We start from the raw sequence: 23,250 nt of genomic DNA on the forward strand, positions 1-23,250 counted from the left end.
TAGAAGAATGGTCGGAGTTGCTTAAATGTCAAGGCAGCAGTGCCTTCCACGCACATTTCAGGGCATCTTTGCTAAATTGGCCGATGAGATGAGGCCTGTTTGACATCCACTCATCCAGCCTAGGCGGCACTGACCCCTGGTGGTCCTGAGACAATTTGCGACACCCTCTGCTGAACAACCAGTCAATCCCTGTACGCTGCAGCCAGGATTGAAACGCCTGGCCACTTTAATGCAGCTCTTCAAAGGGTAAAGACTGCTTCCGTACCCCAGAAATAACCATCTGCACATTCATATAGGGCAGCAGGTTGCCTACAAGTTAGAGCATCTGACCAGTAACCAAAAGGTTGCTAGTTTGGTTCCCACAGCTCAGAAGATAGAAAAAAATTTAAGTTTATCTCTGAGCAAGGCACATTACACTACTTCTTCTTCTTCTTCTTCCACTTCATCCGGGGCCGGGTCGCGGGGGCAGCAGTCTAAGCAGGGATGCCCAGACTTCCCTCTCCCCAGACACTTCCTCTAGCTCTTCCGGGGGACACCGAGGCGTTCCCAGGCCAGCCGGGAGACATAGTCCCTCCAGCGTGTCCTAGGTCTTCCCCTAGGGTCTCCTCCCGGTGGGACGGGACCGGAATGCCTTCCCAGGAAGGCGTTCCGGAGGCATCCGAAAAAGATGCCCAAGCCACCTCAGCTGACCCCTCTCGATGTGGAGGAGCAGCGGCTCTACTCTGAGCTCCTCCCGGGTGACCGAGCTTCTCACCCTATCTCTAAGGGATCGCCCGGCCACCCTGTGGAGAAAGCTCATTTCGGCCGCCTGTATCCGGGATCTTGTCCTTTCGGTCATGACCCAAAGCTCATGACCATAGGTGAGAGTAGGAACGTAGATTGACTGGTAAATCGAGAGCTTCGCCTTGCGGCTCAGCTCTTTCTTCACCACGACAGACCGATACATCGACTGCATTACTGCAGAAGCTGCACCGATCCGTCTGTCAACTGCACCGATCCGTTCTTGCCAAGCGTACACATTACACTAATTGATCCTAAATAATTTTTTTCTCAAAATGTGTGATGATGATCATGATCCATGAGCTGTAAGCCATAGACATCAAGATTGAAACAAAAAAGGCTTGAAATGTTTCACTTTATATGTAATGAATCTAGAATATATGAAGGTATCACTTTTTTATTTGAATTACATTTTATATTTTCCGCAATATTCTATTTTTTATATGCACCTGTATCTCAGTGGTAAGATACTTTGATTTGGTTCATAATAATTTATAAGGGTGGCAATAATCATGAAATATACTTATCAAATAAAATGTTTCTTTTACAATTTTACCTCAGTTAAAGTATCAATTCTGCTCATGTTGTTTGTGTAAGATTAAGCTGATAAATAACAATGCCATTGTTTCCAGTGGGGCTAATAATCTGGAGGGCATGTTAACCACACAATGGAGGGTTAGGGTATGGTTCCTTATTGAGGCGTATGACAGGGAACTGAGAATACATTCTGTGCTTCTCATGGGGACCCAGGTGGAGGAAAGAGACAGTTGCCATGACGACATGTTTTACCATTCCAGCCAGGCTAATTTGTGCACCAGTTTTGTCCTTGTACTTTTCCTGGCCTTGATATTGTTTGCTCTAAATTGCTTGTCCATTTAGAAATGTAAAAAGTAGGCTCACATTGTGTAGCCATATACCTAAGATAATTTATTACATGTACTGTCACACATAGAAATAAACTGTATTTCAAATTATGTTTGTCTCTTTGGCATGCATAAACAGCACAATGACAGATCACGACTTTACTATGTATTTGCTGTACCTACAGACAAACAGATGTACAGACTCAGACAAAAAAAACTGTACATGTAAACCATCATGTTTTTTTGTGAGTTAAGAAAAGCTACTATTTTCCAGATCTGGAGTTGGCATATTTGCAATAAACCCATTGCATTGGACATAATCCAGTGTTTTTATGGTATGGGGCAAACAGTGATCACATCACAAAAAGATCACAGTGACAGGGGCCAGGAAATCAAACAAGTGAATGTGTGAAATTGCTGCTGCTTCTTGTGCTCTTTGGCTCTGTACCCGGATCACACAGAGAGGTCATCTGAATTGAGCACCATCAAACAAATTGTTCATACACAAGGAGGTTGTGGGTACAAAACACGTCCACAACACCCCCCCAAACTATACATTCTCCGGTCCAAAAGATACGTGGTGATCATTAGATACAATACATATTGTACATACATACAGATACATACAAACACATAAAGAACAATAAGCTTTTCTCAATATTATACCCAAACTTGAAGAATGTACCAGTGATATTGCTATTTAAAGGGGCAGTCTGCACTTGCTACATTCAGTTTGGATTAAATGAAAGTTATATACCTATTGAGTCTTAAACTCAGCACAAAGTTCTTGCCATGAGCAGCACTACAGAAATAAATGAGATGCAAGACTTTGCTGTCCAACAGTGGCTAACAGTATCTTTGCATGTACAGGGTTCATTTCACTCTGCTACAGCGACATGTATACATGTAAAGAATATGTTATATATGTTTCACATGTCTCACCATAAGCTAAAATACTTATTTTACTCCAAAGTTTGTAAACAATGTAGAAACTTGGTATAGCATGGTTTGGATTAAGCGGTCAGTCCTTGCACCCAAAGCCATTTGTATGAATTTTCAAGTGGTTCGATTTCTACAGGTTGATCCCTACACGTTTGACTGAAAGTGCCTACACATTTGTGCTTTGTTCTTTTATCATCTGCAGAATGCCCCTTTAAGTGTTGAGAAACCTTGCTTTAACAACAAGCTACGCACAAGTGTGTTCAGTCCATGGAGGGTTAAACCATTAGCAAGTCAGTCTGTAAGCTACAGTAGAATTTGCCTCAGCTGAACTGTTGGCCCTTTAGAGAAGAACACTACGGTTGTCATCTGTTTCTCCTTAGAGGTAAAGGATTTCATTCCAGTTTTTCTCAGGTAAAGATATCTCCTAGATAGCTCCTAGCATTTCCTCCACTTTGCTCATTAGATGATGATAACCAAAGGGCAGAGATTTACATTCAGCATAAATAAATAAAAGCCATATCGACCACTCCTCCTAGCGGGACATCATTCGTACAAACTCTGTGAAAACAGATGATGAAATTTGTCAACGGTTAGACATTTCGTTAGACAGTGTGTGTGTGTGTGCGTGCATAAGTATGTGTGTGTCTCTGGTCTGCATATGTGTGTGCTCAAATATGCATAGGACAAGCAAATAGTGACAATATATATGGAATGTTGGGTTAGACCATATCATATGATTCTGTACATGTTTACAGTACATTTGATTCACAGTGAGTGAATCAAAGTCAGTGGGTCCCCACAGTTGTTCAGCTGAAAGGCCGACAGTATTACATCCCAGGATTTACCAGTCTATCACGTAAAGCTTTTCCAGAAAGTGGATTAAATAAAGGTAATATAATAAGAGTGAATAGTAAGGAAGACTAGTCAAAATCAAGCATTCATATATCACTCCTGTCCAATTACTACTTTTAATGCACCAATGGATTCTCTACATCAGGCATGGGCAACTGTGTTGGGGTTTGGGCAACAAAACATATGGAACTCATAAAAAGGGGCCACTGTGGCTGATGGGTCTGCTGGGCATCTACACCCACACAGGGAGTCAGACCCTTAATGGCCCATTACACTATTAAAACTCTCTTTGACATTGGAGAGAAAAAAAACAACAATTTTAGGCCTGGATTCAATCTAAAAGTGGTTACAGGCATTCCGGCTTTTAAAAGCAATTTCAGGTGGAGCCGACATCTGCAGGATTTACCATTAAAGGAAACTTCAAAGTTTGCCTTTAAAAGCTGCAATGCCTATAATGAACTCCAGGACTGAAAAGCCACAACGTATGTTCCCTGTAATTCCATGCATTTTCTTATGGATGTGTATAGAAAATGCTGCAGTTTTAAAGCAGATTTGCTGCCAAGCTACACATTTTGGCATGGTGCAGAAAGAACACTATAATCTTTTTTTGCGCTATTATTATTCTTCTGGTTTAGATAAACAACACTTGCATCCACTCACCTTCAAAGTCAACATGCCCATCACCATTCAAGTCGATGTCTCTGAGGATATCTTCTAAGTCCTTGTGGCCAACCTTCCACCAGTAACACACAAGGAACACAGTTTTATTAGTAATGCAAAAATGTATTAGCCTACTCAGCTAAACTTCATTCTGTAACCTCACCTGTTGTCCCAGCAACTTCCTCATGGCTTCCCTCAGCTCAACTGTGCTTATCGCACCATCCCCATTGGTGTCAAACTTGATGAGAAAAAATGTATGATTTAACATAACCCATGATGTCTATCCATAATCAAACACTACTCCCTCTATCTCTGGCAATTCCATTCCTCACCTCTTTAAACGCATCTCGTAGTTCTTTCACACCAATCATATCTGCAGTTTCGGCAAGAAGTTTGGGCCCCATTAATTCCACAAAATCATCAAAGTCAACGTGACCTCCCACTTCACAAAAGGAGAAGTAATATAGAAGGATAGAGAAAAATATGTTGGAGATGGAAATTGCGAAACCGTAATATACCTAAAATGCTATTTTATATCTAAAACAAATGCTTACAATTCATGTTGATCTGTTGGCTAAGTTCTATCAACTCCATTTCAGTAGGCATGTATCCCATGGTTCTCATGCAATTTCCCAGGTCTTTACAGCTGATGAAACCGTCTTTATCCTTATCAAACTCCTTAAAAGCATCCCGCAACTCTGCAGACAGAATACAAAGAGAAATGCCTCAGGGGTGACTGAAGACAACCTCCACTACCAGAGACACAACAACAGAGAGACAGGCAGGAACATAAATGGAAAGAAAACTTACCATCAATCTCTTCTGGCCTCAGCTCTCTATCCTAATAGGACAAAGAAAACAGTGTCAGTATGAGAACTACCAAATAAAATGAACTGCCAAAAAAGATATGAACTATTAATAGCAATGATTATTAATAGTTAATTAATTTAATAAAATAACTGCCTTTCTATTCTAGTCTTACACTATCTAATGCTATGAATCCCAGGAACATTGTAACTTCGAAAGGTGAATCAGCTGTGTGCTCCATATTCATTCTCTATATATCTGAAAATCAAGCAAAGAACGATGGCAGGAGAGAATGAGGACCGCGGTACGTTTTCAAACACCTTAATGACTACTCCCCACGTCATCTGAGAAGGAGCACAACCAGGAATGTCCTTCCTTTCTCAGTCCGCAAAAGCATGTAGCGGCGATGGGATCTTTTACCAGCTCTTGCTTACAATGAAAGTGACCTTTAAAGGATACAGAGGAGAGAGGGGAAGAAAGAGATCCACCAGAACGCGTAGGGGTTAACCTGCAGGAGCAGGGAGAAGTGTAAACACAGCATCAGCTCTGACGTCAGTCTCAAAGAACTGTCTCAGACGGCAGACACAGAAAACATCATCCGAAGAGATACAATCGTCTTAACATCAAGCAGACATTGGAAACTCAATTCATCTGCTGAGTCCAATAACTATAAACGGCTGGGGTATACTTTGACATCAGTCGAAACACAAACATAGAATCGAAAACAGTCAGGAACAAGGAGCACAGTCCCTGTTTGCTAGTGTCTCATCAGCGAGTTCTTCCATCATGTCTGGATTCATTTCACACATCTTGTTGCATTTGGCACACTAACATATTGATGGACAATATTGGAGATATATGGGTTTGTGTGTCCAGATCTAATTACAGCCTGCGAACGATGAGGCCCTTATGTGGTGAACGATAGCATGGTTTTACACTAGAGCCTTGAGGGCCTCCATATAGGCCCCTGGAGACCCATTTCCTCAAAGCAGTGCACCCCTCTTGTATTGCCTCCTGTCTTGTGGACCAGCATTCCAGGGGGGCGATGGTGTTCAGGGAATAGGGGGGCAGAGACAGGGTTAGAGACCCCTAGCCAATGGCAGCTTCGGGACGGAATGGATATAATTAGAGTTGTCAGTACATTTGATTTGTATTGTGTGAATGAGTCACGCATTTCTTAAAACTCTCTTCAAATACACCTAATAGAGGGGGAAAAACACCAAAAAGGCCCATAGAACATCATGCTTACGTGTTCAATGTGTTTAAGGCCCTGCCTGTCATGATGCATCTCACTAATGTTACACTTATCAGTCATTAGCTTTGACAGCTCGTTTTTTTATCAAACGTAATTTGCTACTAGAGTGCTAGTCTAGTAGGACTTATCAACAGCTTTCACACCCAAAAGCCCTCTTATGTAATACATTGCTCCCACTCATTCTGCTCCTGCTTTCTCATTTATTAAAGTGTTTTTTTTACATAGACCTTTCACACATGGATCATGACTGATTGCTATAGTTGTAGTAGATCTGCTAACGCTGCCAGGAAGCCTGTTGTCACATGGGAGACGTTTACAGGGCTGGCTATCAATAAGGTGACATTTCCTGTCTCTTCTTCCTTTGCTTTCACTAAATGTTAATGCTTTAGTCTGTGTATGTTTGTTTTTGGGACAGAGAGAGAGGGAGAGAGATAGAAAGCATGTGAGGCAAACAAAGGGCCAGAGAGAGGGATGGGGGACTGTATATCCACAACAACAGAAAGGTGTGTGGCCAACTTTCCGTTCATTCGTCATAACAGTTTACCGGTCAGGTTGTGTAGACTGGCATTTAACGCCTATACACTGTCAAAACAACACTTAACACACAATGTGAAAAGAGAGAGCAGATGAAATACCAGAACATATTCTAAAGATGGAAGAAAATAATCTTTGTCTCAGTAAATTAGGAATGCATTTACACTTCCATGTAACACCTCATCATCTTCTACTGTAGAACCTGGATCTGCCCACAATCATTCTAAACTGATTCTCAAGAGCAAAAATTTGTGCCAAAGACATATTTGTAATTTGTTTCTAAATAATTTTTTCTTCTTTCTTTTTCACTTCTTTCAGAACAAGTGCATGTACAGTAGTATTACGTGAGACTCTTGGCAAAAGGCTTCTAACAGAACAGTGGAAACAGTCTCAGCTCGCTCTAATGACTCCCTGTGGCAGGCCGGGCACCTGCAAGCTCAATCATGACTGTTAGTCAGTTAATGTGCAGGTGAATTCCCATTGAAACAGCACCAACTGTGTAAGTGCTGGCAAGTACAACCTGGTTGAGTGAGTAGTGTGATAAGAAGCAGAATGACATAGCAACATGGGCTTCGGAAGACACATGCCTCGACTTCCCTAAACCTGTTGGGAGCTGTGACGAGGCATAAGCGTTGACTAGAGGTGATAAGCGTTGACTTCTCACAAAATCAGCCAGACTCAAAAGTCTTTATTCACCAGCTATATTCAGGTTCCATCATAACCTTTTCAAATCAAATTCTTGTAAATCGGTGGGTCTCAGCTTTGCTTCCTCAGTGCAATGACCCAACACATCTACTCACATCTAACCCAATCCCCACCTCCCTTCTCCAGAACATCTCTGTAAACCTCCCGTTTCTTTCCTCACACTGGAAGCAGCACAAGTACTTAACCAGGCCCTTGTCATCAAAAGTCTAGATTACTGCAACTCACTCTTGGTAGGGCTCCCAGCATGTGTCACTAAACCGCTGCAACTTATTCAGTGACCTGTCTGGTGTTCAAGTTTCCCCATGTTTTCCAGCATCACCCCACATTTTCATTCACTCAACTGGCTTCCAGTTGAAGCTTGTATGTGCTCCATGGCCATGGTTCTTGCCTGTGGAGCCACAGGAGGCCCTTACTTCAGGCAAGGCTCAAACCTTACATCCCTAAACAAATTCTGTTGTATTTACAGCAAATGTAGCCACCTCTTGGCTCTTAGCTGTCCTGCCCATTTGGGGCTGCACCCAAACCACCCAGTCAAAACTATTCTGTCCTGGGACCTCCATGGTGGAAGCTGCGTCACCTGGAGGCTAGAATAGCAGACTCTCTGCCCATTTTAAAAAAACATCTATAAACCCAACCAAATGGTTCCTAAAATGGTTTCACTGCTACTAACTCTGTTGTCTTTTGTACACTTTGCTTATTATGTCAATCATTTGTATGGTCTTCTTTCCAGCACTGACTTTTACTGATCAAATGCACTCACTACTAAGCTGTGTGGTTGTTTCACCGAGGTTTCTTAAAATGCATGCACTTACTCTATGTCACTCTGGATAAAACTGCTAAATGACTGAAATATAAAAGTAAGGCTTTACACAAATTAATATCTATGACCCAAACATTGATAATCTTGCCTTTTTTAGGAAGGTTTTTAACCAGATAATAGATATTTTTTAGAATAATCTGGTCAGAGGAAGAAAACTGAACTTTATGCTAAACCAGTAGTTGGATCGATCTTTTGTAAATGTATTTTGTTTTACAATATATTTAAATTTTTGTCATTTATCAGACACTGTAATCCAGAGTAATTTGCATGCTGTGCCCCTGTCTCTAACTTAAGTGAGTTCCTGAAATACTTCAATACATTAAAAACGAAAGTCTATTTGGTGCATCCATTATATCCAAATTGCTCTGTCTCAGAGGGTTTACAAAATGTCAGGCACGCCTCCTCAGGAATTTTAGCACTGCAGACATCCAGAATTAAAATAAAGCAAAGTTTGTAGAAGTGGAAAGACTAATTCACTTCCTAGAGGAGAACACCCATCATCTAAGTCTGGAGAAACACAAAACAATTACCAGTTTGAGATTATGATTGCATTAGTACATATTTTTTCAACTCCAAGTTTTATATAAAGCTATAAAAGCTATTATATATATATAAAGCAATCCCTAGTCCAGGAGATTTCAAATCTGGACCTTGAAACAAGTTCACCTCAATATTTTCATCGCAACTCTCTAATCACAAACTTATTTAGACTTGGGAAACCAGGTGGGGGCACTTAATGACAAGGTAGAAAAGAAAGTCAGCAGACTCTGGCCCTTGTAGGGTAAAAGCTGGATACTCCTGGCCTAGTCCTTTTAACAGGCCGAACTTTCTTGAGTGTCCCATCCCTGAACCAAATTGATTCATTTCTTTAATGGAAAATGGAAAAACAATGCAATCCGTACAGAATAACAAGACCCCCAGTCAGAATGGTATTCCCTGTGAATTTTATAATAAAACCTGTGACATTCCTTCACCATATTTGCATGGAATGTACCATATGCCGATGCTTTACAGACAGTCATACTATAAACAAACTCAGTTATAATTATGATGAGCAACTGCTTGCTAAGGTTAGGGTTAGTTTTATGTTTAGGGTAAGGGTTTAGGTTAGGGTATGGGTTAGGCAAAGTAGCTAGTTTAAATGTTACTGAGAGTCGGTAGAACATTTAGTTTAACTACAGTTTAACTTTTGGGAATATCCAAAATTGGTTTTACTGGTCAATTTGTTTGGTGACTTCTGCTGAGGTAGAATTGATTGGAATAATAGTGAGTGTATGTCCACACAGATTAAAATAATACTTTATTAGAACATCTCCCATTCAAGGCCTACCTATCTAGACCAATCTACCAACTTGTGGATTGAAGATACAAAACAGTATTCTTCTCTGTTTAAAGCAAACCATCCCACTTGAATGAAAAACACTTATACCATATGCATAACATGGACACAATTTTTCAGGTTATTAATGTGGGATAATAAAAACACAGAATGGTCTCCGGTTGGTAGAAAGTAGGTCTGTAACTCTAAAGTGCTATTCTGATTGACACCTGTTACAGAAGTGCTAGTCTGGTTGACACCTGTTACAGAAGTGCTAGTCTGGTTGACACCTGTTACAAAAGTGCTAGTCTGGTTTACACCTGTCTGACACCTGACTCAAGGTTATCCTGATTCTTTATGTTATCTAGCTACTTCCTCTAAAACGCGGGCTTGATGAGGAAACTTGGGGCGTTCCACATGCAAATAGCTAATAAATAAGAACCAAATTAAAACACTTACACATTATCTGTGTGAATATTGTGGTCACAATAAGCTCCTGTCCAGACCATTGAGTCACAGCTCTCCCTGTGCCGTGTGGCTCACATCAGTCATGCTGCCGAAGAGCACTTTCTACCTACGAAGTTCTATGGCAGTTATAAAATATGCAAATAGATTAACTGCTGAGCTGAGGGCTACCAGTCAGAGTCACTGAAGTCTCAGGTTGCCAGCGCTTTGCAAAAACATACTAAAAAGAAAATGAACTCAACATAATCGGCAAGACACTTAAGCAAAGTATGAGCCATAGCATATCCCAATCCACCACCATGAAGTCAAAGAGTAATCGACATAACCAAGAGACCATCCCATGATGCCACATTACCATTGAGAGACCATTACCAACATCGACTAAGGACCCCAATTTAGCAACAGAACATTATTAGGGTCAGCAACCGAACATTGTCATGGTTATACTGCAGGGACACAAATCCTTCACCTTTTTACTATATTTTCATATCTTACTATGTTTCCTGTGGATGAATACTAATACATTCTCAGCGTACGGAGGGTGATGTGCACCGCACCACTGCACTGATTCTAATGTTGTACTGTCGACACATTGATTTTAACCCAGTATAACCGACACAGCATGCTAACAAAGAAATGTATAGGCCTGCTAAGCTGAAGCCTAGGCAAGGTTAGGGCTAGTCACTATGAAGGTGCAACAACTAAACAACCTCAGCTACAATTCATCACTTCCTCCACCTCCTCACTGCCCTATTTAAGCCACAGCAAAAATACAGACAGGATTTGTCAAAGGGTCTTCTGCATGTCAGTAAACCACATGGGGCTGCTAAACCAAAGCCAATGCAACTCTTCAAGAATCAGTCAAGGTTACTCCACATGCAAACAATTAGATGCCAACGAGGTGGCATCTAACCAGTAACCCAAAGTATACTAGATGGACTCCCTGTGCCTTCATGGTGAAAATATGTTGCTCTGTTCATGAATATATTTCTATTTCTTGAAAATGTATTTAAATTTTTTTTAATGATCAAACAGTCTACAAATGTTGAATTACCCAGACTATAAAACCAGAGTCACGTGGCAGATATTTGGGATACCTTACATATCCACACACACACAAAAATTGCCAACACGTCTTGTTGGATTCATTCTAACTTTATTTGGTATGATTCAAATTCAAATTTAATTCAAAAGCATTCATTTTTTTCTATTTCAATTACACATTTTCAAATTAGCACTGATCATCCTTCATATCAGACTGCCCTCTAGTGTAAAGTATAACATGCCGGAATATAAAGTGCCCTCCGCAATGATTGGCAATAAGCGTAGGGGCCACTGTAAGTATTGTAACACCTGAGTTTTTTGCACTCTCTTCTGTTGGACCCTCTTCACGCCCATGTCTCCTACTGAGAAAGCACACATAAAAAACTGGGGTAAATCAGTACGGAACGCCGTGAGCACAGTGTACCTACAGTACCTCCTACTAAAGAGGTCCTAATCTGGATCCAGTATGAAACTGATCGTAAAATGCGACTCAACATATATGCAACGCTATTCACAAATATGTTGCGGCCCTCACAAATATGTGGAGCAACTCACAAATACCTAAGGCCACTCACAAATGCAATCCAAGTCACAAATCTGTAAAATGCAGGTGACAAATACTGTAACGTTCACAAACAAATGTTGGATCATTAAAACAATCCTGCATTTATTTGCTAATCATTATTTGTTTTTGTTAACGATTCATCATTTGTTTTTGGATTTTGACATATGTTTGTGAAACTATATGCATATATTTCTTGACTAGTGATTTTATTTGACAGTTGCATTATGTATATAGGCTATTTGTGACGCTACTTAGCCTACAAGTTTACAACATTTTGATAGAAATCTATCTCCATAGTTATTGGCTATACAGCGTACAGTAGCTTCCCATTCACGGTTCATTGACAGCGGAGCTGTATGAAGACGACTGAAAAAACCTGCACTTTCAGAGAAAACTTCCATTATCAATGTCATTGGTTTAGACTGCTGGCTGAGCCAGGCATGTTCAATGGCTCCAAGATTCAACCACAAAACCTGAACGTGACCCTAAATACTAGTTGTCACGCACGGTTAAGACCTAGCCTATATTGAGACTTTCTGAGGCCAACTTAAGAAGTCAAATTAGGAAAGAATGATTCCAAATGAATCATTAGGCTACTTGTATTATTTAATTAACAGAATGTTATGCGTATTATATGTCAATTGTAATACCTGTCCAAAAACGGAGCTGAGAATTGGGCGCAAATTGAAGTCGGATTCAGATGATGCAGTACTGGACCTTCCGGAGCGATGAGAGGATAGGCTGGACACGGGGATAGGCGATGAGGAAGCAGGGGACGGAATGCTGGCATCTCCGCTAGCAGACGAACTTGCCCTTGTATAGTACCTCGATTCAAAGAAGAACGCGGCGTCGGCTTTGCAGTCAGTGTGGGTCTGTAGGCCTATTCTCTGGTTTAATCGGGTAGGGTGAATTTGGCTGTTTTTGTGTGCAGTTGCAGGTGGCGTTGGCGGTTCGTCCCGGGTCGTTTTCCGGTGGTGTCGGTGGTGTTTGGATGATTTGCAGCGTTCTCTCACTCCACGGCCCACACCATGTTGCTCTGTTGGGCATTCCTGTGAGTAGGCTGCGGGAACGTGGCCATGCGGGGCGTGGGACTGGGTCTTGGCTCGGATCGCTGCGCTATTCCGGGTAGCGAAGAGCGAGGGGTGGCACAGCGGTCTCCGAGCACTAACGTCGCAGTCTGCCGACCAGAATAACTCGTCTGCGGCATTGCCGCTCACTTGATTTGGAGCTAGACGGTGGTGATGACGACTTCGTTCCGTTCCTGTCGTGCGTTCAGGGAAGAATGTCGATCTTCCGCTTGCGGATGAGGATTTCAGCAAGGAGGTTTTGGATTCGGATTTGGGAAAAGATGCGCTCATGATTGCCTCTCGCTCCTCTCGGTTTTTTGGGTTAGTGTCGTTTGATTACCTATTAAATATCTTCTCACATTTTTTTGACTAGTCAGGTAAGAACACCATATGCTTCCTTCAAAATCTTTCCTTAAAAGTTGCATTTTACCACCTGGTCTCTGCTGATGCACGGCGCGCGCAGACGCGTAACCAAAATCATATGGAGGGAGAGCAACATATTGACGTCGCCTCCTGTCAATTAACAGAACATGTCTGGCACCTTGAATTCAAGTAGAGTTCTAATGAGGGACTAGAATCAAACACTGTGCCCATAAACGTTTGTGGTTGCGGCAACACTGTCATGGGTTTATTTACATTATCTTCAGTAAGCTATTTTAGGCAAGCATCGGTCTAGATCTCTATAAGGCGCAGGGGATAGCGCATTTTGCAGTAATAGCAGGTTGCTGATCTCCCCTGCGCTCTGCTACATAGCCCTATTCCCTCCTTCACTGATTCACTAATTTGACTTATTGCTGATATTTTACAAGACATCTTAACTGCAGGCTAATATAATGTTGATATATAACAAATTGAAAAATACTTTATGCAGATTAAAGAACGATCTGAGAAACAAATGTATCGGTCATAGGGCCTCCCTGGTTTTGCAGGCACTTTAGGAGGAAGCTGACTAGCCTTAGCGGACCAAATCTGAGTCTTTCGGCTAGCATGGCCTGGAATTCCTGGTCTCATCACTCTTTAGCGACTACGTCTGGCGGCTTAGTTACCTGTAACGCTGATGTTCACCGATGGGATTTCTTAAGAGGAAGTACAGAGGCAGAATGCCCACCAGATGTATATTTAAACGTCAAGTTGTGATTTCCACTACCAACTATTCATATGTGCAATATATGAATATTCATGAGCCGTGTCAAAACACATTTGCACTGGTTAAAGCTTGCAATTAATTATTTTGTGGAAAACATTGATGCATGTTATGTTTATCCAATGGATTTTAACCTATGACAAGTTTCCTAACTTAAACCCTTTGATCATATATAATTGGAGAACTTAGATTTATAGTTATCCATCAGATAAATTAGCTAAATGTTCAGGTTACCTAACTTTAACATTAATGCACATATTGGAGCTATAGAGTGCAAGATAACAGGAATTAATGCACAATTACATAGAAATATCGCAAAATGCTACAATATTGCCCAATACGATGTTGATAACCTGTTTGGCCCTTCTTTTCCCAAGTTCTGCCCACTCAGTTTTACTGGCTTACCATTGCAAACAACAACATGTGGGCTATTTTGGTTCAGTTTTACAAACCCTTGTCAGAATTGCTTGGCTTGGTAAGTATTCGGACAATCCATACTCTGTAAGTATTTGGACAGTTAAAATCAAACAATTAGCATGAGGTCAAAGTAGAGATTCTCAACTTTTATTTGAAGGTATTTGTGTACATAGTGATTTGAGCATTTAGAAATGACAACACTTTTTAGAAATGACAACACAGTCCCTCCATTTCCATGCATAAAAAGTACTGGTGAACTTATTTTGACAGGTGTTTTTGGTTAGTCAGACATGTTTTGTCACATCATTTGTGCAGTCATAAGGGATCTGTCAGTGTCTAGTGTTGATTTTAGGCTTTACATTTTCCTTTGTAGTCTACTATTGGTGTCTGTCAACATAAGGACCAATAAGTTATTTATAGGAGAACGACAGTGTTGAAGGTCATTAAAAAGAGAACACACTCAATCATTGCAAAAGGCCTGGTAAGAAAAGAAAAAGCTCTACAGTGAAAAACAGAATGGTTTCTGCAATAAAAAGGATAAACTGGTCAAGTGAATCATCAGATTTAAATTCTATGCTTTTCAATGCCTGCGGATGAGTACTATGCCAAAAAAACACCTGAAGATGTCTGCAGTACAGGCCTGGCAAAGCATCCCCAGATCATCAGAGAAGACACCCAGTGTCTGGTGAGGATAATGTGTTGCAGATGTCTGACTAGTAATGGATGCAAATCTCAATTGCAAAATTCCAAACATAATTGCTTTGTTTGGGAATGATATTATTCATCCCCAATACTTTTGGTGCCTTTAAGAACTTACTGACTTGGTGAATAAAGAAAGTATTCCGACCCCTTCCTTCCCAATAAATATTTTTTGATTTAAATATGCCAGATTCAGTCTTGATTCACTTGTGTATTAACCATGTGCTTGGATGTCATATTCCCATGGCTAGAACGTTGTTCTGGGGTTAAATATTAGAGGCACCAGGAGGTGCCTCTAATATGTAATACTGTATTTCAGGATGAGCAGATGGAGAGAAGGTGACTACGGAGAGTCAACTGAAGCAAAGCACGACCAGTATACCAACACACCTACTCAACTTGAGAAGCAGAGTATTAATGTTAATGTAAGCTATAGTGTAAAAAGCGGTGATGTCTCTATATGAAAAACATGTTGTTTCTTTAGTATGCATTATATATAGTGCCGAACGAAAATGTTCGCACAGTGAACATTTTTCAGATAAAATATCTGTAATGGCTTGGGGTCCCTGAGGAGAGGTTTCAATACCTTTACTCTATCAACTTGGAAAAGTTCACACAGAAATGTTATGAGACTAAAGGTTATTGTCCATTAAAGTGGCACTCAAAAGTATGCACCTCATGGACTTTCCACTTTATTATATTACAACATGATATCAAAATGGATTCAATTACAGGTTTTTGCCAATCATCAACATAAATACATCTAGAATGTCAATGTGAAAAATCCATTGAGTTTGATAATTTAGTCCAGGACTAGGCTTAAACTATCTCTGCAAAACTAGTCCCTAAAGTTGACATTTCAATTCAAACAATTATTTCAAGTTTTAGACTTGTGGATTTATAACAAGTTTTGGTTTCGGAAATGTATTCAAAACCCTTAATTAGTTCCACATTTTGTTTTTATAGGCAATTCACTTTCCAATCGGCCACATGTTTTGAGATTCTCATTTTGAAATGTTTTGTTCACCATCAATTTGTACCCAATACTCATAATCACAAAGCGAAAACAAAGGTTTGTGAATTAATGGCACACACCTGTATATTTATGGTCCCATACTTCACCAAGCCATTAAGCACAAAGAACTCACCAATAACTTTCAAAGATTTGTGTCGAAGCATAGATCTAAGGAAGATTATGAATAAATAGCTAAAACTTGGAAAGTTCCCAGGAGCACCATTGTAAAATGGAAGATGTTTGGAACCATCAAGACCTTTCCTAGAACAGTCCATCTGGCAAGAAGGTGGGTCATGAAACCAATGTCCACTCTAACAGTTTCAGAGTATCTCTGCGGAGATGTAACATAGCAGAAGGACAACCATCTCTGCAGCACTTTGTCATTCAGTTCTTTATGGTAGGGTGGCTACATGGAAGAAAATCCTGAGTAAAAGGCATATGACATGCCACCTGGACATGAGAAAAAAGAGTCCAAAATCAAACTACTAGGCCTGAATTCCAAGCTCTACGTCTGGCAAAAAAAAGGCTACATCTCATCCCCTGGCTAATACCATTCCCTACAATCAGAGAGGACAGTACCTCAGACCGCCACAAAGACTGAAATATAAAGTTAAATATAAATGTTTACAAATTGTTGTAATTACTAAATGTTCATATTACATATTACAAGTACCTTCAAATATCATCTGAAAATCTATACTTCAACTCTAGTAATTGTTTGATTTGAAATTTAATGTTTAGGAACATAGAGTCAAAAGAACAAAAACAATTTACTGTGTGAACATTTACATAGGGCACTGTATATAATACATGCCAAAGAAAATACATATTTTTCATATTGTGAAAGAGCAGTCATCCCATCACAGAAAGCAAATATTTTTAAAATGTATTCTTAAAAGTAAAATAACACTTTTTTACCCTCACATTAACATTAATACTCTGCTGCTCAAGATGAGTAGGTGTGTTGGTATACTGGTTGTGCTTTGCTTTAGTAGAATCTCGATTGTCGCTTTCTCTCCATCTGCTCATACAGAAATGAAGCATATGCACACCTCCTGGTGCTTCTAATATGAATCTCCAGAACAAAATTCTAGCCATGGGAATACGACATCCAAGCACACACTGAATACACAAGCTGTTACAATGCACAAATGGGATTCCGAAATCAAGACTGAAGTTGGTTGATTCAAATAATTCACCATTTAATAAATACTGTTCAAAATGCGTACAAATGCCACAAATATTCATTTCTTGGGGAGGAATTTCACCATAAATTTGATATGCAGCTGTAAAATCACAGAATGATATAAAATGCCACTGAACAATAGCCAAACCACTTAATTACCATTTAAAATATCTAGAAATGAATGTATCAAAATGACCATGTTTCTGCAGAGACGATCACGTCACAATACCAGTAAATTAAGACCACACAATAACTATTGATTGTAAGACAATAATTTTTCAAAACCTCTCAAATATTTTCAGTACTCCAACACTATTTACAGAAATACAAAGTTGATATCAAATACAACCCTATTTTAACCATTAATTAGATAATTTACCAAATTCAACCATTTACCCTGGGTAGCAACAACCCAGAAATTCTCAAACGCAAATTATTTGATCTCTAAAAACAAGTTCCATGTGCTTATCCAACCATATTTTGTGAAAGCTTTATTGATTTCTGAAGGAATGCACAGTAAACTATCACACAAATGGGCAGGGATAATCACAGAGATAAGGACTAGGGCTGTAAACATTCAAATGTAACATTTGACATTATGTTAGTAGGTGCTCAGGAAGAGTTATCGGGAGCGAGCAGATTTGAGCAAGACAGAGAATATGTGAGTGTAGGAACGGCACAAGAGACATTCAATTGTCTTTTAAAGATGCACAACAGTATCTTTAGGACAAAAAATGTGTAACACACTGTACAAACAAAATTTGTAGCGTATAATACGAATTGCGAAATAAATAAAAATGATGACCTAGTATACAAGAAAAGGTGAATCAACTGGCTTGTGAGCACCACTTTCTGAACTACTGGCTGCAAATATACAAATGCTCTGGAGTGCATCTTTAAATTCTGACACACACTCTGTCTGTTGCTCTTTACCCAGCCCAGCCCCACCTCCACCCCACCCCGTCTGTTCAGCGTCCTGGGGTGAAGATGTAGTCCAGAGCCTGCCTCTCAGCAGCTGCTACGTTAGGGTGCCAGAGGTCCACCATGAAGACAACCCGGGGGCCATCGTCTGGGCCTCCTGAACATAGAGAAACCCAGATTACTGTCTTCCTCTGATCAAACTTTCCCGAACGGCTTAATAACACTTGGTCTGGATTTTACAAACACACCCACACACGTGTGTGCAAACCTGACTGAAAGGGGTCACCAGAAAGAAAAAAGTGACCCCTTTCACCCCCTCCTCATCACATACAGCTTTCACCTCTCACCCTCATGGAAGGCTCTGTGGAGGAAGGAGTCATCGAACAGGAGACAGCTCCCCTCAGACCAGCACTGCGGCTCCCCTCCAACCACCAGCTCACAGGAAGAGGGTACTCGAAGACCTAAAGAGGACCAACATGAAGTAACCTGTGTAAATGCCGAATATCATATCACAACAAACAAATGGGAATTCATACAGAAATTCAAAACATGCATCAAGCAAAAAACATAATTACTGTCAACACTTTATAACGCTACAGGGGAATACAAACACATGTCTGTATTTAAGAGCATTGTAGTCCTCCAGGCATCTCCCTCAGTGTCTTACCCAGGTGACAGCGCAGCCTGACGTTGGTTGGGCCATAATGCTCTGTAATCAGGGCTCCGGGGGTCAGGACAGAGAAGTAGGCATTTCCAAACACGTTGTTGGCGATAAAAGTGCGCAGCTGGCCCAGCACCCTCCAGGCTCTGGGGCACCTCCTGGCATTGAGAGCCAGCGGTGTACCCTGGTTCACCAGGTAGAAGGTCCACCACTGGCCATGGGGCGTGCTGTTGGCCTTCCACCCTGGAGGCAGGGAGGAGCCAGGCCGCGCCGGGGGGGCATGGTAGATGTTCTCAAACTCAGCCAGCAGGGCGGGGAAGCTCCTCTCCAGCAGCTCCACGTCATGTTTCTGTGCGTCCCGTGAAAAGAAGGGGGCAGAGGGGAGGTCGGGTAGGAAGAAGACCTCGGGCCTTTGGATGGTGGCTCGGCTGGTGAGGTAGCGGCCTTGGTCTCGCACCCCTTTGTGCACCCTGCCCATGCCAGACCAGGTGTAGCGTTTGGCATAATCCTGCAGACTGTGGTAGAGCCTCTGGTTCAGACCCTCTCCTGTGTTGGTGCAGCGGAAGCACTCGGCGGACTGGCAGTAAGCGAAGCTGTTCTGCTCCTCCGCGACCGACGCCGGCCTGCCTTTGGCCCTACCGTCCCCCTCTGCGCTGATCAGGGCCCCCCCAACCCCTCCCACTCGACTGGGCTCGGCGCTGTAACCCCCGCGCAGAGGAGAGGAGCTGTGCTCGCGGCCCACCCGGTAACAGTACCACACGAACAGCAGGAGCAGGCACATGGCTGTGCCGAAAGCGCTGGACTCACAGTCCCTCATAGACTGCATCCCCCCTGCCACCATCTCCCTCACCCTTTCAAGGGACCACTCCATCCTGGCTCCGACCTCAAACCGCCCAATGTCTCGTCAGGGGACAACACTGTCGACGACGGCAACGACAGAACCTTCCGGACACTGACAGGAGGAAATGGCTTTTCAGGGTAGAATCTTCCACGGGGTGTCTGAGAGGCCACTCTCAAGAAGCTTTTAACATCCCCCTGCTGGATGCAGTCTGTCACTATCTGGTGCGACACAAGCTACAGTCCTTACATTTCAGCACTCAGGACTGAGAGGAGGATTCCCCCTGCATGGCGTCTGGCTGTGCGCTGTTTAGGCTGCCCCCTCCCACATTCATTTTAGACAAATGCTGTGAGACAACACACCTTAGATTATCTGGTCTCTGCATCAGAGAGAGAGAGAGAGAGAGAGGGGAGGGAAAGATCAAGTGGGCCGTTAAACATTAGCTCGGGATAAAATACACAAGACATCAGGCAGCATCTAATACAGAGGCAGATACCAACATGCAGATCTCATCACAAGTTCAGTTTTCCAAATCACCTCCCCTACTTAGTTGTGTATGAAACCGGCTGGCTGCCACCCTCTGCACCACCCTCCGCACAAACCCCCACCCCCTGGACACACACCGTCCCCCCGCAGACACAGGGACAACATCTCAAATTCACTTCTCCAACTCCTCTGCACTGACTCAAACTGATGCCTTTAAATAACAACATCTTTCTGTCACGCACAGAGATAATCAAGAAAAAAGAACAAGCATGATCACACATTAGGATAATATGGATGAAATATGTACTGTGTGGACATATTTCATGTCCACACTAAAATACATATATAAATACATATATAACCCGAGTAGGTTCAAGGGTATGTACATTATGCTAAACAAGACCAATAGGGGTGTTACAGCAGCGTATTATTGGCTTGTTACAGATTAGGAAATTAAATCAGGATCATGCCAATGTAAAAAACAACATGCTGTGCATTAAAAGAACAAAGGATTAGCAGCATAGATACATGAACAGTAACTGCAGTATGAACCACCCACAATCATGACACAGACGAAAATATACAAGGAACAAGAAAACTATGCAGTAAACATGAACGCGACAAACACTCGCACGTTCAGATCACAGTACAGAACTTGCTTTGCCTCTGCATCCCAACCATCTCGCCATAAATGGTCCGTTAAAATTGCTTGGACAGCCACAACACCCATCTCTCGTGAACGGATTCCCGATGACAGTCCACCGAGAAGCACGCCCCCACAGAACCACTCTAGTACCTACACAGTTCACTCAGATCTATACGCTCGTTGTCTGCTTCTTTGCCTGCCTTCAGAAACAGCCGTATTAACAAACCCTATGAAGAAATGGGGACAATCATCCATAACACTCTCCAATTTACTGACATCCGTCTCACTCTCACTTTCTCAAATATTCCCTTTTTCGTACGCTCGTATAAACGTATGTAGTTATTACAGTCGGCCATCGTTTTATACAATCGCATAAAAACCAATACATGATCTGGGATATACACTGTAACGATCTGCCAATAACAGTTTAGCAAATAACTAAAGCTATTAACTCTGGACAAATAAAACGTAATAAAAATAATAATGACTCACCCAATGTTCATGATTGTAGGTGATATACAGCCTACAGATTTGCAGGTTACTAAGAAGCTTTAATGTTCTCTTTATCAAGGCTGTGCATTAGCCGATAATTACCTGTCAATAGGCCCTACTCATCTTGATAGCTAGTTACGTCCAATTCAGTTACAGTCAGCAGGCTACGTTACGTACAATGCACAGCCGCTAAACAGGAAGTATGATAAATGTGCCCCGAAATTGTCGTGCAAACGAATCTTTTGCTGAATAAAATTAATCACATAAGCCAATTAAAATGCTAAATGCTTATAAACTATAGGTCTATATGTCCGCAATGAAAATCGTATTCTAAAAATGTAGTCTAATCTAGGACCTAAAACATAGGCAACTCACCCAGCAGAGCGCTACTATTAAAACTACAGATCACAACATACGCTATTTTCTGACGTCATCGAAGAGGTTGATGAGTCCGGGGTTCGGATTCGTATTGGTAGGCTTTTATTTCTTATTATCAAAGTGCTGATGAGCCCAATAAACACCAGTTTACTCAATAAACGGGTGCCAAATATAGTATGAGACTCCAATAATACTCATAAAGACACACAGTATCAAGAAAATGAAGATTCAATTACTTTTTTCACTTCCTGAAAGATGTAAAGCCTTACATCAGTGTCGAAGGACGTTTCATGAACAAAAACAAGATTCTAAAAATATTCATTTTAATTTTGTTATAGAGCAGGGGATCAGCTTCTTGAAGGGCATGTTTCATATCCTTGATGCACCCCTTCTTCTACAGCCCCTGAAGTCTCTGCAAGGTAATATGTCAAAAAGCGAAGTGTCAAAAATTCTATAAAATTGTACACGCGTGCCACTTTGGCTGAGGTTTCTTACCAGCCGAAGCCATACCTATGGTGTCCACTGTCTATTTTGATAAAATCCTCATTTTGTTGGACATGGAACATTTTTGGGGTTGCAAGGTGGACTTAGTTAGGGTCCCTGGTTCTAATACCCCTTCCGTCAAAGGGAAAGTTATGTTGTTCTGTACTGAGCAAGACAGTTCACCCTAATTGCTCCTCCTCCCCCTGTATAATTCCACTCTGGTTGTTGATGTAAATAATAATTCCATTGAAGTCCATAAATTATTGGACACTGACACACGTTTTGTTATTCTGGCTGTTTACCAAAATATATTCAAGTTACAGTTAAATAATGAAATAGTATGTTATTATTAGGCGGGTACACCTACTGCGTGGGAGGATGTGCCTAATCTATCCCCCGTGGGTTAAAGTGCAGTCTCTCAGCTTTCATTTGAGGGTATTCACATCCAAATTGGAGGAAGGGTTTAGGAATTACAGCTCTTTAATATGCAGCCCCTATTTTTCAAGGGAATAAAAGTAATTGGACAATTGACTCAAAAGCTTTTTCACATGGACAGGTCTGGGCAATTCCTTTGTTATTTCTTCATCACTTAGGCTGGTGAAAGGTCTGGAATTGATTCCTGGTGTGGCATTCGCATTTGGAAGCTATTGCTGTGAACCCATAACATGTGGTCCAAGGAGCTCTCAATGCAAGTGAAACAGGCCATCCTTAGGCTGCAAAAAAAATCCATCAGAGAGATAGCAGGAACATTATGAGTGGTCAAATCAACAGTTTGGTACATTTTGAGGAAAAAAGAGTGCACTGGTTAGTTCTGCAATACAAAAAGGCCTGGATGCCCAGGGAGGTAGGCATATCATCATCCAATCTTCCATAAAAAGAAGATCAAATAAGAGGGTTCAGCACAAGGTGCAAACCATTAATAAGCCTGAAGAATAGAAAGGCCAGATTAGACCTTACCAAAAAAACATCTAAATAAGCCAGCATTCTTTGGACGGATGAAACTAAGATCAACCTGCACCAGAATGATGGGAAGAAAAAATTATGAAGAAAGCTTGGAACGGCTCATGATCCGAAGCATACCACATCATCTGTAAAACACGATGGAGGCAGTGTGATGGCATGGGCATGCATGGCTTCCAATGGCACTGGTTAACTAGTGTTTATTGATGATGTGACAGAAGACAGAAGCAGTTGATGTGACAGAACA

The 23,250-nt window shown here is 41.4% G+C and overlaps 2 protein-coding genes across 4 annotated transcripts; both read right to left on the reverse strand.

Moving 5' to 3' along the window:
* Nucleotides 1-1,288: 1,288 nt before the first annotated feature.
* Nucleotides 1,289-13,294, reverse strand: cabp1a (calcium binding protein 1a). 3 transcript variants are annotated; one of them, XM_010876349.4, is made up of 7 exons: nucleotides 12,261-13,294; nucleotides 4,908-4,938; nucleotides 4,652-4,795; nucleotides 4,430-4,539; nucleotides 4,261-4,335; nucleotides 4,098-4,170; nucleotides 1,289-3,143 (listed from the first exon to the last, which is right to left on the reverse strand). In XM_010876349.4, the coding sequence occupies exons 1-7, from the start codon at nucleotides 12,966-12,968 to the stop codon at nucleotides 3,118-3,120; spliced, it is 1,167 nt and encodes a 388-aa protein (XP_010874651.2). In that variant the 5' UTR covers nucleotides 12,969-13,294; the 3' UTR covers nucleotides 1,289-3,117. The 3 variants fall into 3 exon arrangements, with proteins under 3 accessions (XP_010874651.2, XP_010874652.1, XP_019908522.2); XM_010876350.3 differs by lacking the exon at nucleotides 12,261-13,294 and adding an exon at nucleotides 5,225-5,302; XM_020052963.2 differs by lacking the exon at nucleotides 12,261-13,294 and adding an exon at nucleotides 5,080-5,191.
* A 1,069-nt stretch (nucleotides 13,295-14,363) lies between these two features.
* On the reverse strand, nucleotides 14,364-21,582 carry asphd2 (aspartate beta-hydroxylase domain containing 2). Its single transcript, XM_010876352.4, has 4 exons — nucleotides 21,183-21,582; nucleotides 18,727-19,937; nucleotides 18,407-18,520; nucleotides 14,364-18,216 (listed from the first exon to the last, which is right to left on the reverse strand). Exons 2-4 carry the CDS (start codon nucleotides 19,589-19,591, stop codon nucleotides 18,107-18,109), a joined length of 1,089 nt encoding a protein of 362 aa, XP_010874654.2. The 5' UTR covers nucleotides 19,592-19,937; nucleotides 21,183-21,582; the 3' UTR covers nucleotides 14,364-18,106.
* Between the last annotated feature and the right edge of the window lie 1,668 nt (nucleotides 21,583-23,250).

The sequence above is a fragment of the Esox lucius genome, chromosome 13, assembly GCF_011004845.1.
Source record: "Esox lucius isolate fEsoLuc1 chromosome 13, fEsoLuc1.pri, whole genome shotgun sequence".
NCBI lineage: Eukaryota > Metazoa > Chordata > Actinopteri > Esociformes > Esocidae > Esox > Esox lucius.

What these genes read in the sequence shown, in the direction of transcription:
- cabp1a (XM_010876349.4), bottom strand. Translation starts at nt 12,968, where the DNA reads ATGAGCGCATCTTTTCCCAAATCCGAATCCAAAACCTCCTTGCTGAAA. An exon ending in TACGAGATGCGTTTAAAGAG is followed by an intron (nt 4,336 to 4,429) that starts GTGAGGAATGGA and finishes TTTCTCATCAAG; the next exon opens with TTTGACACCAATGGGGATGG. An exon ending in GGAAGTTGCTGGGACAACAG is followed by an intron (nt 4,171 to 4,260) that starts GTGAGGTTACAG and finishes TACTGGTGGAAG; the next exon opens with GTTGGCCACAAGGACTTAGA.
- asphd2 (XM_010876352.4), bottom strand. Translation starts at nt 19,591, where the DNA reads ATGGAGTGGTCCCTTGAAAGGGTGAGGGAGATGGTGGCAGGGGGGATG. An exon ending in CAGGCTGCGCTGTCACCTGG is followed by an intron (nt 18,521 to 18,726) that starts GTAAGACACTGA and finishes GGTCCTCTTTAG; the next exon opens with GTCTTCGAGTACCCTCTTCC. An exon ending in CCACAGAGCCTTCCATGAGG is followed by an intron (nt 18,217 to 18,406) that starts GTGAGAGGTGAA and finishes CTCTATGTTCAG; the next exon opens with GAGGCCCAGACGATGGCCCC.